Genomic DNA, 21,797 nt, shown 5'->3' on the forward strand with positions numbered 1-21,797 from the left:
AAAAACAACTGATCTATAAAAACAACTGAACAACCAAAGCAAAACAAAAAAATCCCAACCCAAGCAAAAACAAAACAAAACAAACAAACAAAAAATCCCAGCGCCCCCAGAAATTATTTTCAGCCCACAAAGTCTTCTTTTTTCCTTTTTTTTTTTTTTTTTACATGACCTAGGAGCCAAAAACTAATTTCAGGTAGGGAGAAAAAAGTTCAAGTTTGTAATGAAGATTTCTAACATTTTGAAACAAGTTTCAAATTGAGAAACCCAACATTTAAGACTAAATGGAACAGTTCTTCCTCTGACCAAAGCTATTTGCAATTTCAGACTTTTGCAGATTGAACTGAATCTCTATCTTTCATCAATGAAAGTTTGCTGTAACTCAAATTCAATCTTTTGAGTAAGACATCCAAAGAATGAAATGAAACAGAGAACTTCTAACCCAGTAGGAAAAAAAGATTGTCCAATTATACTTTTCCCTTTTCAGATGAAGGTGGAAGAAAAAAAAAAAAAAAAAGGGGGGTGGGCAGGGGGGTAAAGGAACCCATCCAGCAGGCAACCTGTATATCTAATACAGATACAGATCTTTGATACAGATGAGGAAAGGTAAAAAAACATCATAAAGCTTTGGGGTTTTTTACATAAATAATCAGTTTTTTGACAAGCAACATTTGGAAAATATTTTTAGTAGATGCTATACGCCAAAGATGTATAACAATACAAACAGAAAATAAGAAAACTTTTCACATGCAAAGACTATTTGAAATATAAAGACAACTTGGTGAGATAAGACGTACTAGCACAAAGAATAAATTCCTGGTCTTAAAAAAAAATTTTTTTTAAGTTATTTTCCTCTTGTATAGGAATAACCTAGAGCAGTTTAACAGTTTCTCAAGATGACTCAGAGTAGAAAAAGTTAAATCATTATTACTGGCTCCTGAAAGGCTGATGAACAGCTCAGCACAATGGAAAGCAATCATCATGACTGCATTCAACTTTTCAAAAGCATGAGTACATTCACTGTGTAAGGCAGATGGATGACATAAGCTATGACACCTTGCATTTGCTATTCTTAACTGTAATGATCAAGATGAAATTATATCTATCAAATATGCAGTACTTCAAAACTGTATCAATCTGCACAGGAAATATAATCCGTATCTAACTCAACCAAGATGCAAGAAATATCAATATAAAACACATTATTCCTCTGACCTGACCAACCAAATCTACATTCTATCGGGGGTGTCTTAACATTACTGAATAACTTGTCTTCTCCAATACAGTTATTCTAATATTGTATTCATCTGCATTAGCAAAAATCTCATTTGACTCTGTATTAGAAAAAAAGTACTCTGATTTTTTTTTTATTTTTCATGTTCCCAGAGTGTTACATGCTTTTTAAATTATTTTTCTCTTAAAATACAATTAAGTGTCTTTATTTGTAATATTTTAATAAGAATAATTTCAGAATGCTGTTACATATATTATTGCCATCTGTCCTAAGAGGAAATAAAATAATTTAGTAAAAAGTGTAGCTTTTTTGGTTACTATCTCCAAAGTTGAAATGAAACTTGTAGTCTGCAAGTGGGGCAACAAGCAGTAAAAGCTACAGACACTTTAAAATTGCACCAAAACGTCAAAGATTGTTGCTGATAACTTATCAGTAACCCTAGACGTCTGCAAATAAAAGTTATAATAAATTTACACTGCCAAGGTCATACTACCGCATATGGAACATGACAAATCTGAGTAATTTTAACCATTTCACCAAAGCAAAGGTAAATTTCTGTTATGCTAAGGCTTTGCATCACCATCCCACTCAATCACTTAAAAGTAGCACCAAGTATAAAAGATACCCTTGTTCTGAAAGTTAATTGCATGAACTATGTTTAATCTGAAACTTAGATATCTCTACCTAATGAATTCTAGCAACTGAAAGATATCTTCCTGGTAAAACTGAAGTTCCTTTTATGAAAAAGCATCTAAACCTGCATGTCCTACATAATTACACAGCTATTCATCTTAGTGTGAACTAAATGTCTCCATAACTTCCATCTTAGTGTGAACTAAACATCCCAGTAACTTCACCTGCATGCAGGAGTACAGATCCAAGAATCAGTATGCAGGAGCATGGATCCAAGAAATAAATTCTATTATAATTATTCTTACCTTTAAAAGAAAACGTAATCACCTCAAAATTTGTGGAAGACATGGAGCGTTCAGCTATTGCCTCTCCTAAAACTACTCTGCCTGCTGCTCTCCTAGAGCATAGTGGAAACCAAACTTGTATTCTACTTCTCCAAATAATTAAGATCAAAATATTTACATATAAATTATTCTCTGTGTCAGAAGAAAGAGAGGAGATCTCAGCTATTTCAAACTCAATAAATGATTTCTAAAGTACGTTTACTACTTTACATGTCCCAAGCCTACCCAGGAGCAGTACCTTCATCTTGTATTACACACCAGCCTCCTCATTTGGAACAAGGCAGAACTTTGAAAAACCAAGAGAAAAAAGCAGCCAAACATGCCAGAAGAATATTCCAAGCTGGGTGGGAGAATCCAAAGAAGCAGCAATATGAGATGGATACCTTAATGAGCCAACTGTGGTTATTATGCTGTTAAACTGTGGCACCTAGGCAAGTATTCTCATAGTTTTACTGTTACACTGATGATTGTATATTTTTCAGTACCTGAAAGTATTTTAGAATCATGATGAATCAGTGGATAAACAAAGTTGCTTCAGTGATAAATTTCCTTATGTTTATATGGCTGGCAAAACCAACCTGAACTCCCTATTAAATAATTAGAGGACCTTATTCTTACTACCCTTAGTGACAAAGCACATCAAAGTTACAGCTTCAAATTTACCTGAATAAGTATCAGAGTCTAAAGACTTGAAAGCTAAAGTAAAAAATTCAATAAAAGCATTTCTAAGTATTTTTCAAACTTTTATATTACTTTTTTTAAATTACTTTTTAAAGCACGAATTTTAATTGACATATTCAAAGGCATAACATAATTTAGTGACAGTTCATTCACCCCACTGTAAATCCTTCCCCATTTAAAACCTATATCATATCAATCATATCACTAGCAATATACTCACATGTCCTCTGGTGTCCAATGAAGCAGAAGTTTTATTTTTCCAGAATCTTCTTTTCTTTTAGCTATTACCTGATAATAATTACATAAATCACAATTAAAAACAAATCTGCAGATTTTTTGCTCAAAAAAATGTTGCTCTTCAAGTTCAACTGGACATTCATAAAAGACAAACTGTTTTACTCTTTGAAAGTTGTATTAATTCTATATATAGGTAGAATGTACATGTTACAACAAGTCATTCTTGGCAAGGTTTAATACTTTTGTTTAACATTTGTCTACTAAGTGATCCCTGAAAAAAAATATATAAAAATAAAAAGCATTCCATAAGTAGTCTTCTTTCTTTTAAAATAGTTCAAATTTTTAGGTAGCTACTCTAAAAGCTTTGAAGAACATACATTGCTCTACAAATATACTCATGTTATTCCACAAGATATTTACAGAAGATGTGAGAAAATGATGCAGCTTACAGTTTAATTACAGCATGGCATAAAAAGAAAATCTTTTATTTCAACTGCTTTGACATGTGGACACATCACATTGTGTAACTTCCTAGATAACCTTTACTCATTCCTTTTCAATACCTAAACCAAGCACTGAATGATACAACGGCAAAGGCTACTTGCAAGAACTCAGAGGCTTACGGACATTGTTTAATACATACATAACAGAGACCCTTAACACTATAGAGTACATTTGCTACTAATGGTATATGAATGACAAATCAAATGACATGTGACAGGCCTGTCAACAATTGACAGAATTTAAACAGAATGTATGTACTCCACTGGTAAGGTCCCAGACAAGAATTGAGAACTCCTTTCTTATACTAGCTCACAGTAGACCAGCACATAAGATACTCTCACAGAGAAATAAAGCTTTCAGGTACAAGACCCTAAAGCTAGACTCCCACCTTTAGCCAAGATAAAATTAGAAATACACACACAGAAAGTATAAAAATTAAATCTGTTCCAGCACATATGAGTATGTTCTTTAACACTGGCATTCAAAAGGTATCCGAAAAATTTACAGTATCCAGAAAAATGGGGAAAAAGCCATACGTTTCCTCTTCTGATTTACCCACAGGTTCTGTTTTACTACACATCACAATACTTCATACAGATTTTCCTCTTTGCTTCAAGCTCCAGTTCTCCCACCTTCTGCACCTCTGAGCCATTAAATCTTTGAAAGAGTCTATACGCAGCTACTGCAGAGACTGCAAAGCCCAAGAAGTTTACTAGAGAACCTTTAGAGAACAGAAATACAGAAGGGTGACAAGTGGTCTTTATGAAAAAGACTCAACTAAAATGCAGCATACATAACTTGAATACTGAAGTCCATAATCTGCATCAAAGCCATTTCCCACAACTGAATACCAAGGTAAATTAAACTTACACATGACATTTCAAGGAATTCACAAAATGTTAAATTTTATTTTTACAACTATGCAGTGATCCTCTAAACAAAGGTGATGCAGAGAGAAGTGTCCATGGATTTAACAGCCTGATTACTAACACAGATATATTTGAGATATCTGAAGGTATTAATATGCTTTTAGACGAGAACTGAAATATAGGGTTTGCATGGCAAAGTTTTGGTAGCTGGGGGGCCTATGGGGTGGCTTCTGTGAGAAGCTGCCAGAAGCTTCCCCAATGTCTGACAGAGCCACTGCAGCCAGCTCTGAGACGGAACTGCTGCTGGCCCAGGGCAATCCCATGAGCCATGGTGGTAGTGCCTCTGGGATAACACATTTAAGAAGGGGGAAAAAAATGGACAGCAACTGCAGCTGAAAAGAGGAGTGAGAATATGTGAGACAAACAGCCCTGCAGACACCAAGGTCAGTGCAGAAGGAGGGGTAGGAGGTGCTCCAGGTGCTGGAGCAGAGATTCCCCTGCAGCCTGTGATGAAGACCATGGTGAGGCAGGCTGTGCCCCTGCAGCCCAAGGAGGTCCATGGTGGAGCAGATCTCCACCTGCAGCCTGTGAAGGACCCCACGCCAGAGCAGGTGGATGTGCCTGAAGGAGGTTGTGACCCTGGAGGAATCCTGTGCTCGATCAGGCTCCTGGCAGGACCTGTGGCCCCATGGAGAGAGGAGCCCATGCTGGAGCAGGTTTTCTGGCAGAACTTGTGACCCTGTGGAATACCCACGCTGGAGCAGTCTGCTCCTGAAAGACTTCAGCCCATGGAAGGGACACCCCCCCACCCCCCCGAACAGTTCATGAAGAACTGCAACCCACGAGAAGGGCCCATTTTGGAGAAGTTTGTGAAGGATTGTCTCCTGTGGGAGGGACTCCACACTGGAGCAGGTGAACAGTGTGAGGAGGAAGGAGTGGCAGAAACAACTTGTGATGAACTGACTGCAAGCCCCATTCCCCACACCTGTGTGCTGCTCAGCAGGGAGGAGGTAGAGAAATTGGGTGTGAAGTTGAGCTTGGGAACAAGAGAGGTGTGGGATGAGGAAAGGTGTTTTAAGATTTGGTTTTATTTCTCATTACCCTACTCTGACTTGATGGCAATAAATGAATTTCCCCAAGTCAAGTCTGTTTTGCCTGTGACAAAAATTGGCAAGTGATCTCTCCCTGTCCTTATCTTGACCCATGAGCCTTTCATTATATTTTCTCTCCCCTGGCCAGCTGAGGAGCTGAGTAACAGAGTGGTTTTCATTGGCATTTGGCATCTAGCCAAGGTCAACCCACCACAGTGTTTGAGATAGACTTTCTAAAAAATACTTCACACAAAAAAGGTTTTAAAGCAACTTGTCATGGGGAAAGGCCATCCAGAGTCCTAAGCTTAGAGAAGGAATAAACAAGTACAGTAATTCACAGTTACTCCAAAAGGAGGAGGTTCTCATTAGTTAACCTCAGTTTTAGGATCTCTCATTTAATATATTCACAGTTCATCTGGAAATGAGACTGGAAGGCAGAGTGAGAAAATCTGCTTTTGATATCAGGCAATTCAAAATAAATTGAAGGAATGCTCCCTGCAAGAACTTCAAGAGGACATCAGAGTGGGATACTGTAGATAAATGACAGTAAAAATCTTTTAGTAATCTTTGCCAATTAGACAAAGTTTCATTGACTCTTGTATCAAAGAATACTCTAGAGGTTCTTTAATTTAGGCATGTGAAACTTCACTAAGACTTTTCCTCGTAAGTCTCAAGATATACCCACAACAGGATACGTTCTTTTACTAAATTTTGAGTAGAAATGAAAACCCTTACTTTTTAAATAAAGATTTAGAAAGCACTCCTCCAATCCCCTTACAAATTTAAGTTTTAGCCTTTGCCCAGAACCCAGCTGCTTCTTTTGCAAACTCAGTTTCTTCGCTGTATACTGGAGCACCCGAGCTGGGAACTAAATAAAGGTAAGTCAAAGCTCACTTTACAGGGCAAATAAAACTCAGTTCTAGTCAGATTTTCCAATCAAAGCCATACATTTTCTTGTTCAGACCAGTTCATTCTTAAATTAACCTTCAAACTATAAGATGAGACATATGTTCTCTCATGTAATGCATCATGAATATCACATATTGAAAAGTTTACAGGTGGCATTTTAAAATGTTAGCATTTGGATGCAGTAAACTAGCTACACCTCAGAAGGAAGAAGTTATTCTCCACAAACTGCTCTTCATCCTATCTGAAACCTGGGAGAGTATGAACTAGGAAACCATACAAAATACACAAGTCAGATGCATATTACACTGAAGCACTAGTTAAAGCTGGGGTTGCTGTCCTTCTATCACATCACCAGTAGCACTGCTTCTACAGGGATTTACATTGTAATACATAGTGATTGCAGACCCTTATAGATCTCTGTGACAACCACCCATATCATCACCTGTATTCTCCAACAAGAGAAAAAAAAACACGTACAGACACACTCTGACATTAACAATTTCTTGTTTTCAGGAACATGCAGTACAAAATTTAGGACTCTGTTGTATTACCATCACCACACTGAAGAGAGATATTTGTAAATACTCAAAAAAAGTAACACTGATGTGTAAAAGAGATTCAGGGTACAAAATTTACGGCAATTCAACTACTGCCTGAATGATACCACTGCAAGTACCATTCTCTTATTCTACAGCCCCAGTAACACCTTCAAGAAGAAAATAAAAAAAAAAAAAGCCATACAATTTTTCTCAACAAAAGAGATAATTGTATATTAGACATGAAAACTATTAAAATTATAGCCAGGATGCTTTTGCAGAGAGAGATATACTTGTATCCAATGTGAGTTTTGCAGAATTTTCCCCATATCACTGGCTTATCTTGTCCCTGCTAAATGATCAGTACTCAAAATCTGAGTAATTCACTTGCTTTTAACTGAAATGAAAGAATCTGTCTCCATATGTGGAACAAGCTTATTTTTGTTTAATATTAAAGTAGTACGTTAGCTTTCTGTTTGGAGACATCTATGGCTGTCACTGCTGTTTCCCCAGGTATATTCTGAAACTGTCAAATTTAAAGAAGTTTTTATAAAAGGTATAAAAAGTACCTACTTTTATCACAATTAGTGCAATGAAAACTTTACCAAATCCAAATCAGGCCAGAGTTAGAAACACAGCTATAATGCTGACAAATGCAAAAATTGCAAAAGTTTTGGGGGGGGGGGGGGGGGGGGGGAAGGCAAAAAAAAAACAACCGCCAACCAACCAAAACAATTGAAAAAATTATTTGCTATTCTGACAATAGTAATCAGCTCTTTATGGTCAAGTCTGGAAAAGTTACAACTGAAATAGAAGAAATCTAACATTCTGCAATAATGATGCTCTGAAGACTTAAAACTGTTTTGCAAAGAATTTAAGTTCATTTAAGTTTTTCATTTAAAAATGTAATTCAGCAATAGATGTATACTCAATACAGCTTTATTTAAAAAAATCTCTTGCTATAGTCTCTAAATTCCATGTCCTCTCCCAGAAACAAAAAGGAAATTTATTTTGAATTTATCTCTGTGAAGGAAATGTGCAGTTGCCTCAAATCAGAAATGGAGTTCTGCTGACCTCTTCTGGAGAAAGAAAAAAATTTCACCCTATAAATTGATATGCATCTTTATTCACTTACTGAGTTTCAAATTTCTAATATTTCAAAACATACGTAACTAGCATCAATGCATGTGATTGCTGAACTGAAATATCTAAAAAAGCTAAGAACAGTGAAGAACAGTTTAATATTCAAAAATTGTAGAGAATTAATTCTAGCCGTTTTAAAAATCCAGAGATGGGAGTGGGGCAAGCACATGAGGCAGAGGACAGGGTAACCTATAAGCTGCGTTTCTGATCACTGTATGTTAAATGGAAATGCTTTACATTTTCCATCTGACAATTCAGAGAATCAAAGTACCAGGAATTTGACTCCAATAAAAAAAAAAAAAAAAAAAAAAAAAAAAAAAAAAAACATAATGAAGTAAAAGGTGAACTCTGAACGGCAAAAACATTTCTTCAAAAAGGCTTTATTAATGACTGCATTCTACAGCTTTCCATATCTGTAAAGAAAAGGATGTGTTAAACAAAAAAGGTATAAAAATATCTATATAAAGAGTGCCTTTTCATAGAACGTGAAAGGTTATCTACAGTGACTGGTGAGAAATTCTTCAAACGAGTAATTTTTCACTAGGATATCCATCCTGTAAAATACTGCATTGTGCTGAATAAAAAACAAAACAAACCTACATCATTTATGTCAGTTTTCAGACAGCAAGACAATTTTATCTTCATATTTTTCATCTTTCAAATAAATGCCCCTGATAATTACACATTTTTTTCTTCACCTGAATTTGGACCACACAAACTGTATTATGCTATTTAGCCAGTCACCATTCAAAATTCAATGTCCTAATGCTTATAATTTATGCAAAATGTGTTTGGATCTGAGGTGACCATTAGCTCAGTATAATAGTGGGTACATCCACAAGACTGCTTCTATTTTACCTTTTCTTTTTAAAGCAGATTTTAGGCTGAGTCTCATCAATATAGCTGATGTCCAGCACAAGCCCACACAACTGTAGCAGCACACTAAAAATAAGGCAGCAAAGTGCAGCATAGGGCTGGAATCTTAGAACAATTCTCCCACTGGTATAACCTGTCTCACAACTGAGGTCTAAGCAATTTCAGACCTAATCAACCCCCTACCATCGAGTGACACATACACAGATAAGCTAAAAGGATTATCACAACTTTCTCCAAGTTAATTCGAAGGCATTTTAGAGCACATTCCTCCCTCTAATTCCATCTCATTAATTATTCCAATAGCCAGAGATGAGCATCCACAACCGAGTAGTCTGTCTGGATAACCTTTCAGATTAAAGCAAGCTGTGAATTGGAAGAGAATCTGCTTTTCTCACAGCACTGTAAAATCTATGTTGGCCAGGAAAAACGGAATGAAATTTAAATATAGTAACAGCTAAACCACCTGCAAATCCCCACTTGCAGCTGGTGCTCAATGCACATAAAGTTCATGAGTTCCCATTGGGGAAAAATTTGTAACACAGGCCACAGATTTGTAACAATCAGTCTTGTAGAATAGGACAAAATAAGTTTCATGCATACAAAACCATCTTTTATTTATGGAAAGAGACTGACAGTTAAATAGTTTGAATCATGTGTTAAGGTGAAGCCACAGCTGGACTGTAATTCATCTTGCAGCAGTCTGACAATTTACAAAGCAAACCCTTCTCATTTTGCCCCATCTCTTAATTCTTTTTTTTTTTTCAGTTGAGTTTACACCTTTTATGTGCCTGTGTCTTCCAGTTTGCTTAAGAAAACCTGAGGTTATATAGATTTTTGAACTTCTGATCCCTATACCCCAATTCAGTACTTTTTTTTCTCCATGTTGAACTTTTCTAACTTAATACTGGTATCTAGCCTATCCAAACACAAGAGGAATTAGCACAATAGGATATGGAAACAGGACTAAAGGCCAGTTCCCCACCTGGTACTTGTCTCCTCCTATCAATTCACTAACATTTTGATGGTAAATTTATTAAAAGAAAAAAAGGGAAACAATACATTTATTCAGGACTTTAAACTGAAAAAAGAAATAGTAAACACTAATTTTGGATCAGCAATCTTAAATATTCTATTACACAATTACCCTCAAAATATTCCTTGTATAAATTAGCACTGTCACTCATGACTACGTTAATGTTAACTGAATTACACTCTTATTTGAAAGATACAATCACATTTTTCTGCAACAGATACTTGCTGTTAGATACTTCAAGTGTATCAAACAGGAAATGTTGCAAGCTATTCAATTTGTGAGCTAGAACAACTATTAACACTACTTTTTAAAAGTTAATCTACTAATACAAATGGACAAATCCACAATTTAAGATACTCAGTTACTTCTGATTAAATGCCTACAGCAGAAGAAAACAGAAATCTTTCTGAAATACTTGATTTTTCAGACACACAGGTAAACAAACAGAATATATATATACTTACAGTACTATGAAATACAACACTGTGGCCTTTTCCTAAACTTTCTATATGTGCTGAGAGGTTAAAGCAGATGGCTCGATGTCTTATAGCATCCAGTGTTTGCGCATCAAAGAAGTCATGAGGTCTTGCTAGAAAAAAAAGAAGAGACCCTTAGTGTTCAACACACTGAAAGCATTCAAATACATTTAAGCATGTAAGTCTGAAGTATTATTCGTAAATCATTTATCATTATGGCAGTAGCACTACCTTGTCAGAGTTGTAAATATTAATTTAACCCAGAGGAATAAATGACTCCAAGAGGGGCACAATTCATTCAAGTTTGTTCAAAACATACTCCTTGTAGATGAAATAGCTATTTTGACAAATTGAATTACACTCAATCATTTTTTGTAAGTTTCAAGTGAATTCTATTCCTTCTTAATTTTCAAAATTAACAATTCATTAATTTCGCTAACTTCCTCTGGGACCATCTATTGCTATCATCTCTTAAAAAAAAAAAAGTCCCAGTACAAAGAAACTAAACACAGAACTCATTAATGAAGGTTAGTTCTAATTTAATGCAAAAACAGCCTAGTTAGGTTGTGATGTCTATAGGAACCTAACTGGCCAAGCCACCCTCACAGTATAGTCAATAGTTCCAGTATTACTGTTGTGACTTTTTCAAAAATAGTATTAAAGTACTTCAAACCATGATGGTGCATACAATCAACATCTTAAAAGCAGAATTATACCTATACTTTATTTGTTAACTTTATTAAAAACAATCTCTAATCAAATTTACAATCACTAAAAACCCCAGTTATTTCCAGTCAATACTGGGATTGCAAAGAGACCAACCACGGCACTAAAACTAAAACTGCTTGGTACTGAAGTGGAACACAAAGTAAAAGATTAAGTAAGAATTCTTGTGAATGTATGGAAAACACCAGCTAGTCAAGAAATTTTTGATCTCCAAGGAGTAATAATGCTGAATAGTGACATCAGAAACTCCACACTGCTAGACATGTTTCTTTCTATGTACAAATTGTCATTCCATGTTTTTTTGATCATTAGTAAACAGATTATTTTCTAGCCAAGAAGCACCAACTGCATCACATACTACACTTCAATTTATAACGAGTAAAGTGCAGTTAACATCCATTCGATGTTTTAGAAGTAGTCAAAAACCAGCAGGCACCAAAGCCCTTTTCCTTCTAGAGAGGACTTTTTAGTTAAATGTTTCTTGAACAGCAAAAAATTATTGAATTCTTATTTGGAGTGTAAAAAAGGTCTAACGATTCTACATTAAAAGTACATTAACTAAAAAACAACTGCTACTAGGCACATTTTTATACTGTTAGAAATATTTCACACAAGTTTTTTAAAATATACCATATAGTAAAGTAGTAAAAGTACATGAACAAATAAAGTATGAAAGTATTCAGATTTCTTTTAAGCCTTGAGAGACATAATTCTCTGTATAACACACTGAAATTAAAACTAAGACTAAGAGTTGTTATTACATTATCAACTACATATCATCCTGTAATCTGCAAAAACAGTGATTCAAACTTTTGATGTCTTCATTTGAAACAACTTCTATATTCCTTTTCACCAAGAGCTATCTATCCATTATTTCAAAACAAACTACAAATTCCACTTAAAGCTAGTATTTGCTAACTCCTGGGACTAATTGTTGTTAAGCATTCATCTGTACATTATGTTCTGTCCTCACTCTATCTCAGTTGGATACTGCCAATTAGGCAATCATCTCACTGACATGTTTTCTCGCTGTAAGTGATAACATAGAACCACAGCTCATGCTGCAGGTGGTCAGTGATGCAAGCATATAAATATTTTACAAATAAATATGAGGGAGGAAGGGAGGGTAGAAAAGACGACTTCGAATTTTCACTTTTGTTTTCATACAGCAAATTTCTTCAGAATTTACCATTCAATAACATTCAACAGATGCGGAATAAAGGGCACAGTTTGTCAAAGGCATATGAATAGTTTTATTTATTCTTTATTGAGTGTTAATGCTGTATCTTCCATGTATCTTAAATCTATTCCCTAAAAATTATTTTCAGAGTAAGGTATATTCCTTCCTGCTTAATACAAGTTCCAAGTACACATCAATTACTTAAGTAAAATTAAAATCTTCATACCAGTAACCTACTAAATTAAATTCCAAGTCTTATGTAACATAGTCTTACTGTAAATTCCATGAACAGTAAGTTTCCTTATCTCGCATTTTGCCAGTGAACTCAATTATCATGCTTGTTAATAACTATAGTGTCATTTTTGCTGTTGGAAAAGCAACTGACAATATTGTAAATCTAATCTTACATTCTGCAAAATTGTTTGAGGTAGCTTCAGAATAGCAATACTATAACCTATTTTAGACACACACTTTCAATATGTTTGGCTCTATACCTCCAAATGACAGACTACATGTAACAGTGAATGTGTATAAGGCTATTCAGAAGGGAAAGCTACTAACTGTAATCCTGAATTATTCTGCCACATCAAAATTTATATGACAAATCAGACAGTCTCTATAGTACCACTAATGTAACCAGCTATAAGGGTATCTACAGTAAAACATGCTTTCATTATTAAAGTACTAATTTCCTAATTTAAAAGAACACATACTGTTTACAGACAGAAAAAAAGAAACGCAAACCAGCTTAATGGCAAGATGTTATGAAAGAAAAAAAAAAGCAACAGTAAGGATTCTCTTTATCATCTAAGTTAGAACATCACATTCTCATCACATAAAGCAACACTAATGTCTCTTTTTAACTTATGCGTTCATGTCTCAGAAGGGTGTTAACCTTCAGATATAAAACACAGGAAGCAAATGTATTGATTTGCTGTATTTAAACTACGAAGAATTTATACATGAGAATGCTTCAATATCAGCATGTATTAACAATCAATTGCCAATAAATACTTAGTACACCTTGCCACTTCCACCTCGCAAAAAAAAGCCAGTGTCTAATCAAGCCATGAGGAGGTAGAAAAAACATGTAGACATTTTTTCAGGAGAAAAATTGTTTTGTGATGCAAAACTGTAATTTTTCATCACATTATTGTTTGTGAGTGATTTAAACAGATTGTACACTATCAAATAGCACCTTGATTTACACCCGTGTGTCATAGCTTCTTGTAACCTAACTTGCAGAGAACCTGGTACATATGTTCAACACCTCTCCATTTGGACACTTAAAATATGTAAATATAAACCTATGTTCCTAGCTTTATATACTCTAGATTGAAAATACTTAATGCTGGTGTATTTTTACTTTGGCTTCTTAGATAGGGGTTCTTGCCCTCCCTCATTCTTCTTTTAAAGACAAAATATACAAAGTTGCACACTTCATTCTTTAACTAGAAGTAAAACTACACTAAGAAACAGAAAGACAAGCAAAATTGTATCGTTCTTTGTCAAGTTCACCCAATCAACAATAATCTACACTAAGTTTTTTAAAGATAAGCTACTAATACTTAGCATTTTCAGAAAATGCCATCAATTCTGGATACATTTCTGGGTCACACAACCTCTGGAGAAATACATTACAGTAGTCAGTTCCCAACTCAGTTAGAGATGATCTTTGCCTTGAGGCAAAACTCTACAGCCAGCATTGCATTTGTCTCAGGAGGCAAGAAAATAAAAAATTGCTCAAGCAGGTGTCTTCCTGCGCAACACTTGATCAAAGACAGCAGACAATTCAAGTACTACAGTCTGTCATAATATTTACTACTTACATTTTTTGCCATATATTCATTCAAGAATTCTGCAGCAAATTGTTATTATGACCAGAACTTCTTTGCAGATAATTTGAAGTTTTAACTATGAAGCTCTGATTTGAAACTTAAGTCAATAACGTTCATCAATTACTAATGAAATGCCTACCTGAAAAACTACTTCTGCATAAACTGAGGGGGAAAATTGAGTTAAGATGCATTAAATCAACCACTTAACAAAATCAATACGGAGAAGCAATCTAAGATGCAACTTGGGAATCTCTGAGAGAGAAAATTTTGAAGTAACCCATCTTAGACATCTGTATTTTGTTTGAGTGATGCAGTCAACAAATCAAGATAAACCTTTAGGAACCTGCAACTATTTCAAGTAACTCGTTTATTACAACCAAGATGAGCTAAAAGGCTACTGAAAAGTGACCACATAACCCTCCATTAATCAGCCTTCCCTTCCTGAATCATTTACAAAGATTGCTAAAATGAAAGGGAAAGCTCTTTGAAAGTCAGAATCTGAAAAGAACAGAAATAGCTTTCTGCCTGAATGATCACTATCAAAATTAGAGGAATTCATGAAGTTTACACTTTTAAGATGTGTTTAATGATATAATTTGCTCACATATTTTAAGAACACCACAGTATTAAAAAAAAAAGTCAAAAGAAAAAAAAAAAAAAAAATCACCAGAACTAAAGTTAATAGTGGCTCTTCTAGCACTGAACTGCATAGTTGTGACACAGTGTGGAAGAAAGAGACAGGAAATAAACTTTTCAGAATTCTAGGTGATGCCATAACTTTTCATGACAGGCTTCTTTGCATTCAAGGAATAAACATGATCACTGCTTCATAAATTTCAGTTACTTAAAACACAGTTGCTTAAAAGGTGAGGTATTAAGATAAGAATAATTGCAATCATGTGATGTAGAGTAAATACCTAAGACCACTACGTATGTTCATCTATTGCTGCAATACCACTTGAATAACTGGTAACTGTATTTCTTCATAGGAACAAAGTGTTCTGCCACAGAACAGTTCTGGAAAAAATTGCTGACCCAGAGAAGTAACACAAGTTCTGTGGCACACCATCACTCCAATCCTGCCACCAGCCAGGAGACAGGACTGAAATAATTGCCCGCTTAAGAACACAGCTCCATTTCTGTGGACACTATGAGATATAACAGGTCCAGTCGTTCATAAAGATTATCTTGCACTTCTCTCCAATGCTCTGAGGTTGACTTTACACCACAGGTAAAAATTAATGGAAGTTTTTTCTTCAGCTGTTTTCATATAATCAGGAAAAAAAAAATCTAAATGGGTTTTTACATGTCACTGCTTTAAAATGCAACTGTCACAGTAACAGTTTAAAATCAGTAAATATCCAATACTGAACTGATGAGTTGTATCTGAAGCAATTATAAAACAAAGTTAAGTATTTTAACAATTGCCTAGTCTTTCATAAGCATTTCTGTACATTAGAATCTCTAAATAAATTTGAAATGGTTATTTGTCTGATGCTAGTACAACTTGGGAATCAAACAACTGAATCAAAATGGACTAGAAAAGGTACTGGGTGATTATTACTTGTTCAAGGAAACAATTTTCACTTTAAATGATAAATTATACTTTTCAGCACATTGGTTCATATAAAATTAACAAACATCAACTGTGTGGAGAAAAATTTTAAGAAAACATAGCAAGTCAAATCTGCCCCAATTAGATCTTAGTTATGCTCATAAAACTGTCATTAAGCTAAACAAATGTTATGCTTCAAAGAGAGCTCACATAATATGCATTTATCTCTCTAATTCATATATGATTCTGAAATCTCTGTCTGCAGTACTGAACTTTAGATCTCATCACCACTAAACAGAACATTTCCAACAGTAATATAGTTGGTAAACAAAAAGTGATTCCAAAATGAAGAACCATCTTTAAATCGTAAATGCAAACTGTTGCTTACAGAAAACTGATCTTTGCTATTAAACACGTACGTGTTGTACCCTAAAAAGGAACACAAGCAGAATCTGGAATTGTTTTCCTCCCATCACAAGGGATACCAACACTATAATGACTAAAAATCACCAACCCTACCAGACCCACATCTGCAGAGAAACAACCACACTGAAGAGGATCTTCTTATCTAAGATAAAACTTTCAAGAACTTCTACTTTTGGAAATACTTACGTAATGATCGTCGTCTCTTGTTCTTTAACTTTCTTCTTTTATTCATTCCAGCTTTAGATGGAGATTCCTCTTTGGCCTTCGTCTGGCTGGCAACTTTTGAAGAGTTCTGCTGGCTGAAGTGTGTGGGCACATGACGGGCAAGTCCTCCCTGAGATGCAAAGCTGGCATTGCACCCACCAACTACACACTAGTGAGGAAAGAAAAAAAAAAAAAAAAACCACAACAAAACAGAACAACTGTACCAGCATGATATATGGCACTCATCCACAGGAGTTTGATAGATCTTTCAGTCTGACTTTTCTGACTCAACCTCCAACACACTAAAAGGAAGACAAATTCTTAATGACCATGCAATTCTTCAAAAAAAAGAAAAACAGAAACGTAATCTGAAATAAATTTCTATCTGAACTTTACAACTCTCAATAATTACTCCATGGCATAATAATTTTTCCTATAATATTCTGTAATATTGTATAGCATAAAACCAGTATAAAACAATGCACCAACAAACTCTTCCCACAGAAAATAAATGCTTCTGAAGAACCTTCCCCTTCACAGACCAACATCCCCTTGTCTTTCAAAACACTGCACTGTTATTCTTTATTTCTCAACAGCTCTCCAATCTTCTCCATCTGATAGCAATAATGTTCGCTAATGTCCTCCTTTCTTGTGACAAGGCAGAAATAAAAAAAAAACCACATCTTTACCAACATTAAATTTCCAATGGATTAACACTTTTTATAAAAGTCAATAAACACTTATCTTACAGCTCTGTCTAACTTCAGTACCTTGAGAGCTGCATTAACAATTATTTATACATTTATTTTGGGATGCTATCACTACTTCAGAAGTATTTAAGGAAGTTCTTAAAGAAAATGGCCTTATTTTCTCGAACAGAAAAATAAGAGAAGATCCAACAATAATTAAGCAGAAACAGAAATCACACAAGATAGGTGCAACTAAGTAAGTACTGGCTACAGTAATTTCTAGTATTCTTATAAGTACTGGGTTTATATTTACACTTATTTTATTTGTAAAATGCATATTTAAATTATACTACTGGGGAGGGAGGCACAAACCTTTTCTCTTGTGCTCAGAGCTTAAAAGGGTTAATAGAAAAGTGATTTCAAGGTATGCATTCCATCATTGGCTGCAATGAATTGTGTATCCACATGGTCAATTTTTCTTCTGATCCACAGAACAGTAGTAGGGCAAATGAGTTGATCAGACAGTAGCAAAAAAGGCATCACCACTCTAAACCATTGAGAAGTTCTTCCACATCTGTTCTCTTCCTCCCCAGCTCTTTCATCTGTACCTTTCTCCTCTCTAGCACTTCCCTTCACAGCAAACTGATGAGGCAGCTCCAACTGGAGTCTGGGAATAAGTAATGCTGCCACTACATATGTAGTGCTAAATCTTATCTGAAGACTAAGAATGATTTCGCAAGCTTTTACAGTAATCTGCCCCAAGCCTGCATATTTGATTGAAAGACAAGAAAACAGCAGTAGAACACCACTCAGCATGTTTTGTCCCTAAAACCAAACTGTGTTGCTTTCCAGCTGGGGCTACAGAATTGTAAAGCCTACTTCTGCCTCAGACCTACCAAACGGTTTTCCATTAACATCATAAAACAATATAGCATTCATGAAGAGAAAAACCTGTGTTATCCCCAAGGACTTAATACTTGCTATAGGACTAAATAACTATGTATATATATTTCAAGACAGTAAAAAACAAAAAAACAGGAGGACATTTTTCACATTTTTATTTGCCCCCTCTCCCACTTTTTTTTTTTTAAGGGGAAAAAAACCCCAAAACAAACCTTAAGAGAAAGTTAGGGCAAGTTTTCTAAGTACTGAGATAATTACAGACCTATAATTCCATGACAAAAAGCTTTAGGCTCCTTCAAACTGTATTTGTTCCTCCTTGTCTTACCATAGTAAGTATCTTAAAAATAGTAAAGATTTTTATCAAAAACCTACCTAAGCATATTCATCTTATCCTGTAATTTCCCATGTTCAAACAACAGCAATATTGTATACTTATTGTGGTGACTCACAATATAAGAAGTCCCAACACATTTATGAAATTCAAAACCCTCAAGATCCTGATCATATTTACACTACAGTAACCTCAATGCAATATTTGTTATCTCAAATTAATACTGAAGATTTACATTTATTGAATTAAAATTAACATTTATTGAATAATAGAATGGTTTGGGTTGGAAGGGACCTTTAAAAATCTTCCAGTTCCAACCTCCTGCCATGTGTAGGGACATCTTATACTAGATTGGGTTGCTCAAAGCCCCATCCGACCTGACCTTGAACCTGACCCACTTAGCTGTAATAAATATGATCAAACTCACAATCAACAGATAGAGGTAAAATACATGCATGCATTAGTTCAAACAGTTTTCTATTCTTCAGTTTTGAAGTCCTTGAAATAGTTATCCTGCCTATAAACACAGTTTCATGAAGCTAATCTAAGCAACTAAATCTAAACTTAGGTCTAACTTTCATTAAAGTGCTCCTGACTTCAGCCTCTAGATCTTTCTCATCCTACAAACACCGAGAGCGGGGAAAAAAAAAAAAAAAAAAAAAAAAAAAAAAAAAAAAAAAAGAAGAGTGCAAAAAACACCCCCATATCCTGTAGTTCAATCACATTGAGAAACTAAAATTTCAGTCTTGCCAATGCCTGCTAGAGGTCAAAAATTACGTATAGTCTTAGGACAGTGCATGCATTATGATATTCCAAGTTTATTAAAGTATAGTATTAAAAGACAATACCTTCTGAAAACAGCACATAAACTTTGTGTCGGGCACATTTCTAAAACTTTTTAAAACACAAGTTCATAAGATTTAATTCTATTTCTTGTCAGATAGGAAATATTGTTTTATGACAAGCTGCAGTTTGACTCACGTCATAACTTTTGTCTAGCCATGTACAAATAAAACACAGATATTCTATACAGATTATCTACAGAAGCTACCACTTTTCTTGCTCTATCCAATTTTACTTTCAAAAGCCCCCAAACCAGCACCCTTAAATCTTCAATATATGCAACTTGCAACTAGAAAGTACCTTTTTCCAGAAAGCTTATTTATAGTCTGTAGCCACAGTATGAAATATTTGCAGAAATCATTACATTCAGATATTGTGTAGTCTGAGACTACCTGATGTCATCAAATAATCAACAGCTGATATATCAAAGATGACACAGAACGCCTTTATAGTAGACAGGAAATAGTAGAAGAGGAGAAAAATCTTACCTGTTTTTTTTCTTTTTTTTTTTTTTTTCTCTAAAATAATATATCCAGCAATCCGTTACTAATGGATAAAGTCTCTTCTCTCCAAAGATAAAGGAGCAGTTCAGGCTGTCACTTCAGGATCTCTGGACGGTAAGTCACACCAAATCAGCTTCCCACCAGATAGTTATACAGATCTAGAGGGCTTCTAATAAATCAAACTCAACTATTATGCACAACGTTAAACCAATCTCTTCATTTTTCCCCAAAAACCTAAGTCTCAAAATTTTGCATTCAATTTTAAATATGATAGGTTGGGTGCGGATTGGTGGATATGTTACTTCAAGAGAAAATAAGTCAACACATAAGTAGTTTAATTTCTCCAGTGTACCCATACCCACCATTATTAATGGGCAGTAATCACCAGTGACTTTAACAAACAGGATATAAAAATATCTAGCAATACAGGTTTTTTCTAAATTCAAAATAAACAAGTCTCCTTTTTAGAATATTCAATGTGTAATTTTTCCAGTAAATCTAAGAGTAGTATTTTAGACATCTGGATAAACCTTACTGTCTCAACATTTAAGTGTTCATGGAGAATGCCCTTACATTTTCTATCTGCATCTGCAGTGCTCTACTGGATAGAAGATATTCTGCCAAGGCAGTAACAGACATGAATTCAGAATGAGAACTGAAGCTGCATGGCTGTGTTACCTGTATTTCAACAACTGTTACTCTACTGAGAGTCATACCAAATGCAGTCACCCCTTAATGAATTCTGGAAGTTACAGGTGATAGAATGAGCACCAAATTTCATTTTTATTATTACATTTTTCCCCCCTTCTAAACAAAGGATGAAATCCTCCAATGAACCTGTGTACTGTCATTTGTTGTTATTGAAAGCATTTACCCCACACAAACAAACCTTGCATGACTGATCTTAAACATTAAGAGCATGCCCATTGAAATCAGTGTGGGAAGGCAGTTGGTAGCATACCCACATGCAGTCTTACACTTACAGAAGATGCTATATGCAATTATTTTGCATAAAATCTCCCACTGTTTTATGCTCACTCTAACATTTCTCTTTTCATTGTACCTAACATTTTGTATTTGGTCACCTAGACTACATTTTAAGAGTTCGTTTGATATGCCTTCAAGTAATCCTCAATGCCTTGTACAGCAACAAGGCATGGCAAATAAGTACTTTGATTCCCCTCCCACCTTTTTTTTTTTTTTTTAGAGTACCAGAAACCATGCTGGAAAATGCAGGTTATCACAGCACATTAGCTATTCAAATACTTATTATTTGTAACAGCCAAATAAGATAGTATTTCTTCATTCACTTTTTCCTCAGCTTTCTGAAGACAGTTACCAGCATCAGTTTTCTAACTCAGCAGATTATTCCTCTAGATCCACCTGTCTACAGATTCTGAAAGCCTGAAAGTTTTTAAGTTGCTGAACCCTTGACCAGACCACCACTACATGTTGATGATACTCCAACATTTCACCAGTTTCTAAAAAGCTGCAAAAATTATGTAATAATAGAAGTAAAAAAGATTTATGTTTAGGTTTTTCTCTCTCAACTCTGAATGTAAAATGATACATAAACATGCCAAATGTCTTCAGAGAGACAATTACATATGCTCTGAGAATAGCTTTATTAAATGAATGTCTACAATGACAAACAAAAATAAAAATGAAAGGATGGCTAGTATCTGCAGTGAGCGAAGAGAAAACTTCCAGCAGCACAAGAGCAATGAACTTCAGGTATTAAGAGGAACAGCATAACTTCAAAAATACCTAGCAGTGGGCCAAAGAAGGCCAGTAAGTTTTCAACTGGAAACATGTTCTGTAAGACCGGTTTGTTTGTTTGTTCCTCTTGACAAGAAAAACATCTAGGAAACTGTGCTTACCAAAAGTAGGATAGGAAAAACACGCTCCTTTGCAGAAATCATGTTTGACTACTGAGTGAGAACTAGATGCAATGGTAACTATATCTTGTTTAATGGACTCTTTTTTCTTTGGTAGAGGGATTGGTGGGTGCTCTAGGAAAAGACACTTTATCAGTA

At 34.9% G+C, this 21,797-nt stretch overlaps 1 protein-coding gene across 4 annotated transcripts in view; it reads right to left on the reverse strand.

Moving 5' to 3' along the window:
• The window catches only part of AEBP2 (AE binding protein 2), a 52,802-nt gene that overhangs the window by 4,676 nt on the left and 26,329 nt on the right, over positions 1–21,797 (reverse strand). For 2 of the 4 annotated variants that reach the window (XM_032986385.2, XM_042795472.1), the window contains exons 4-6: positions 16,475–16,661; positions 10,552–10,676; positions 3,110–3,177 (exon numbers count right to left, since the gene is read on the reverse strand). In XM_032986385.2, coding sequence (XP_032842276.2) covers positions 3,110–3,177; positions 10,552–10,676; positions 16,475–16,661 — 380 coding nt within the window. Of the gene's footprint in view, positions 1–3,109; positions 3,178–7,967; positions 8,115–8,530; positions 8,592–10,551; positions 10,677–16,474; positions 16,662–21,797 lie in introns of those variants that run through there. The other 2 variants (XM_042795474.1, XM_042795473.1) reach the window with 2 other exon arrangements.

Source organism: Tyto alba, unplaced genomic scaffold (assembly GCF_018691265.1).
Source record: "Tyto alba isolate M040663 unplaced genomic scaffold, T.alba_DEE_v4.0 Super-Scaffold_21, whole genome shotgun sequence".
Taxonomy (NCBI): Eukaryota; Metazoa; Chordata; class Aves; order Strigiformes; family Tytonidae; genus Tyto; species Tyto alba.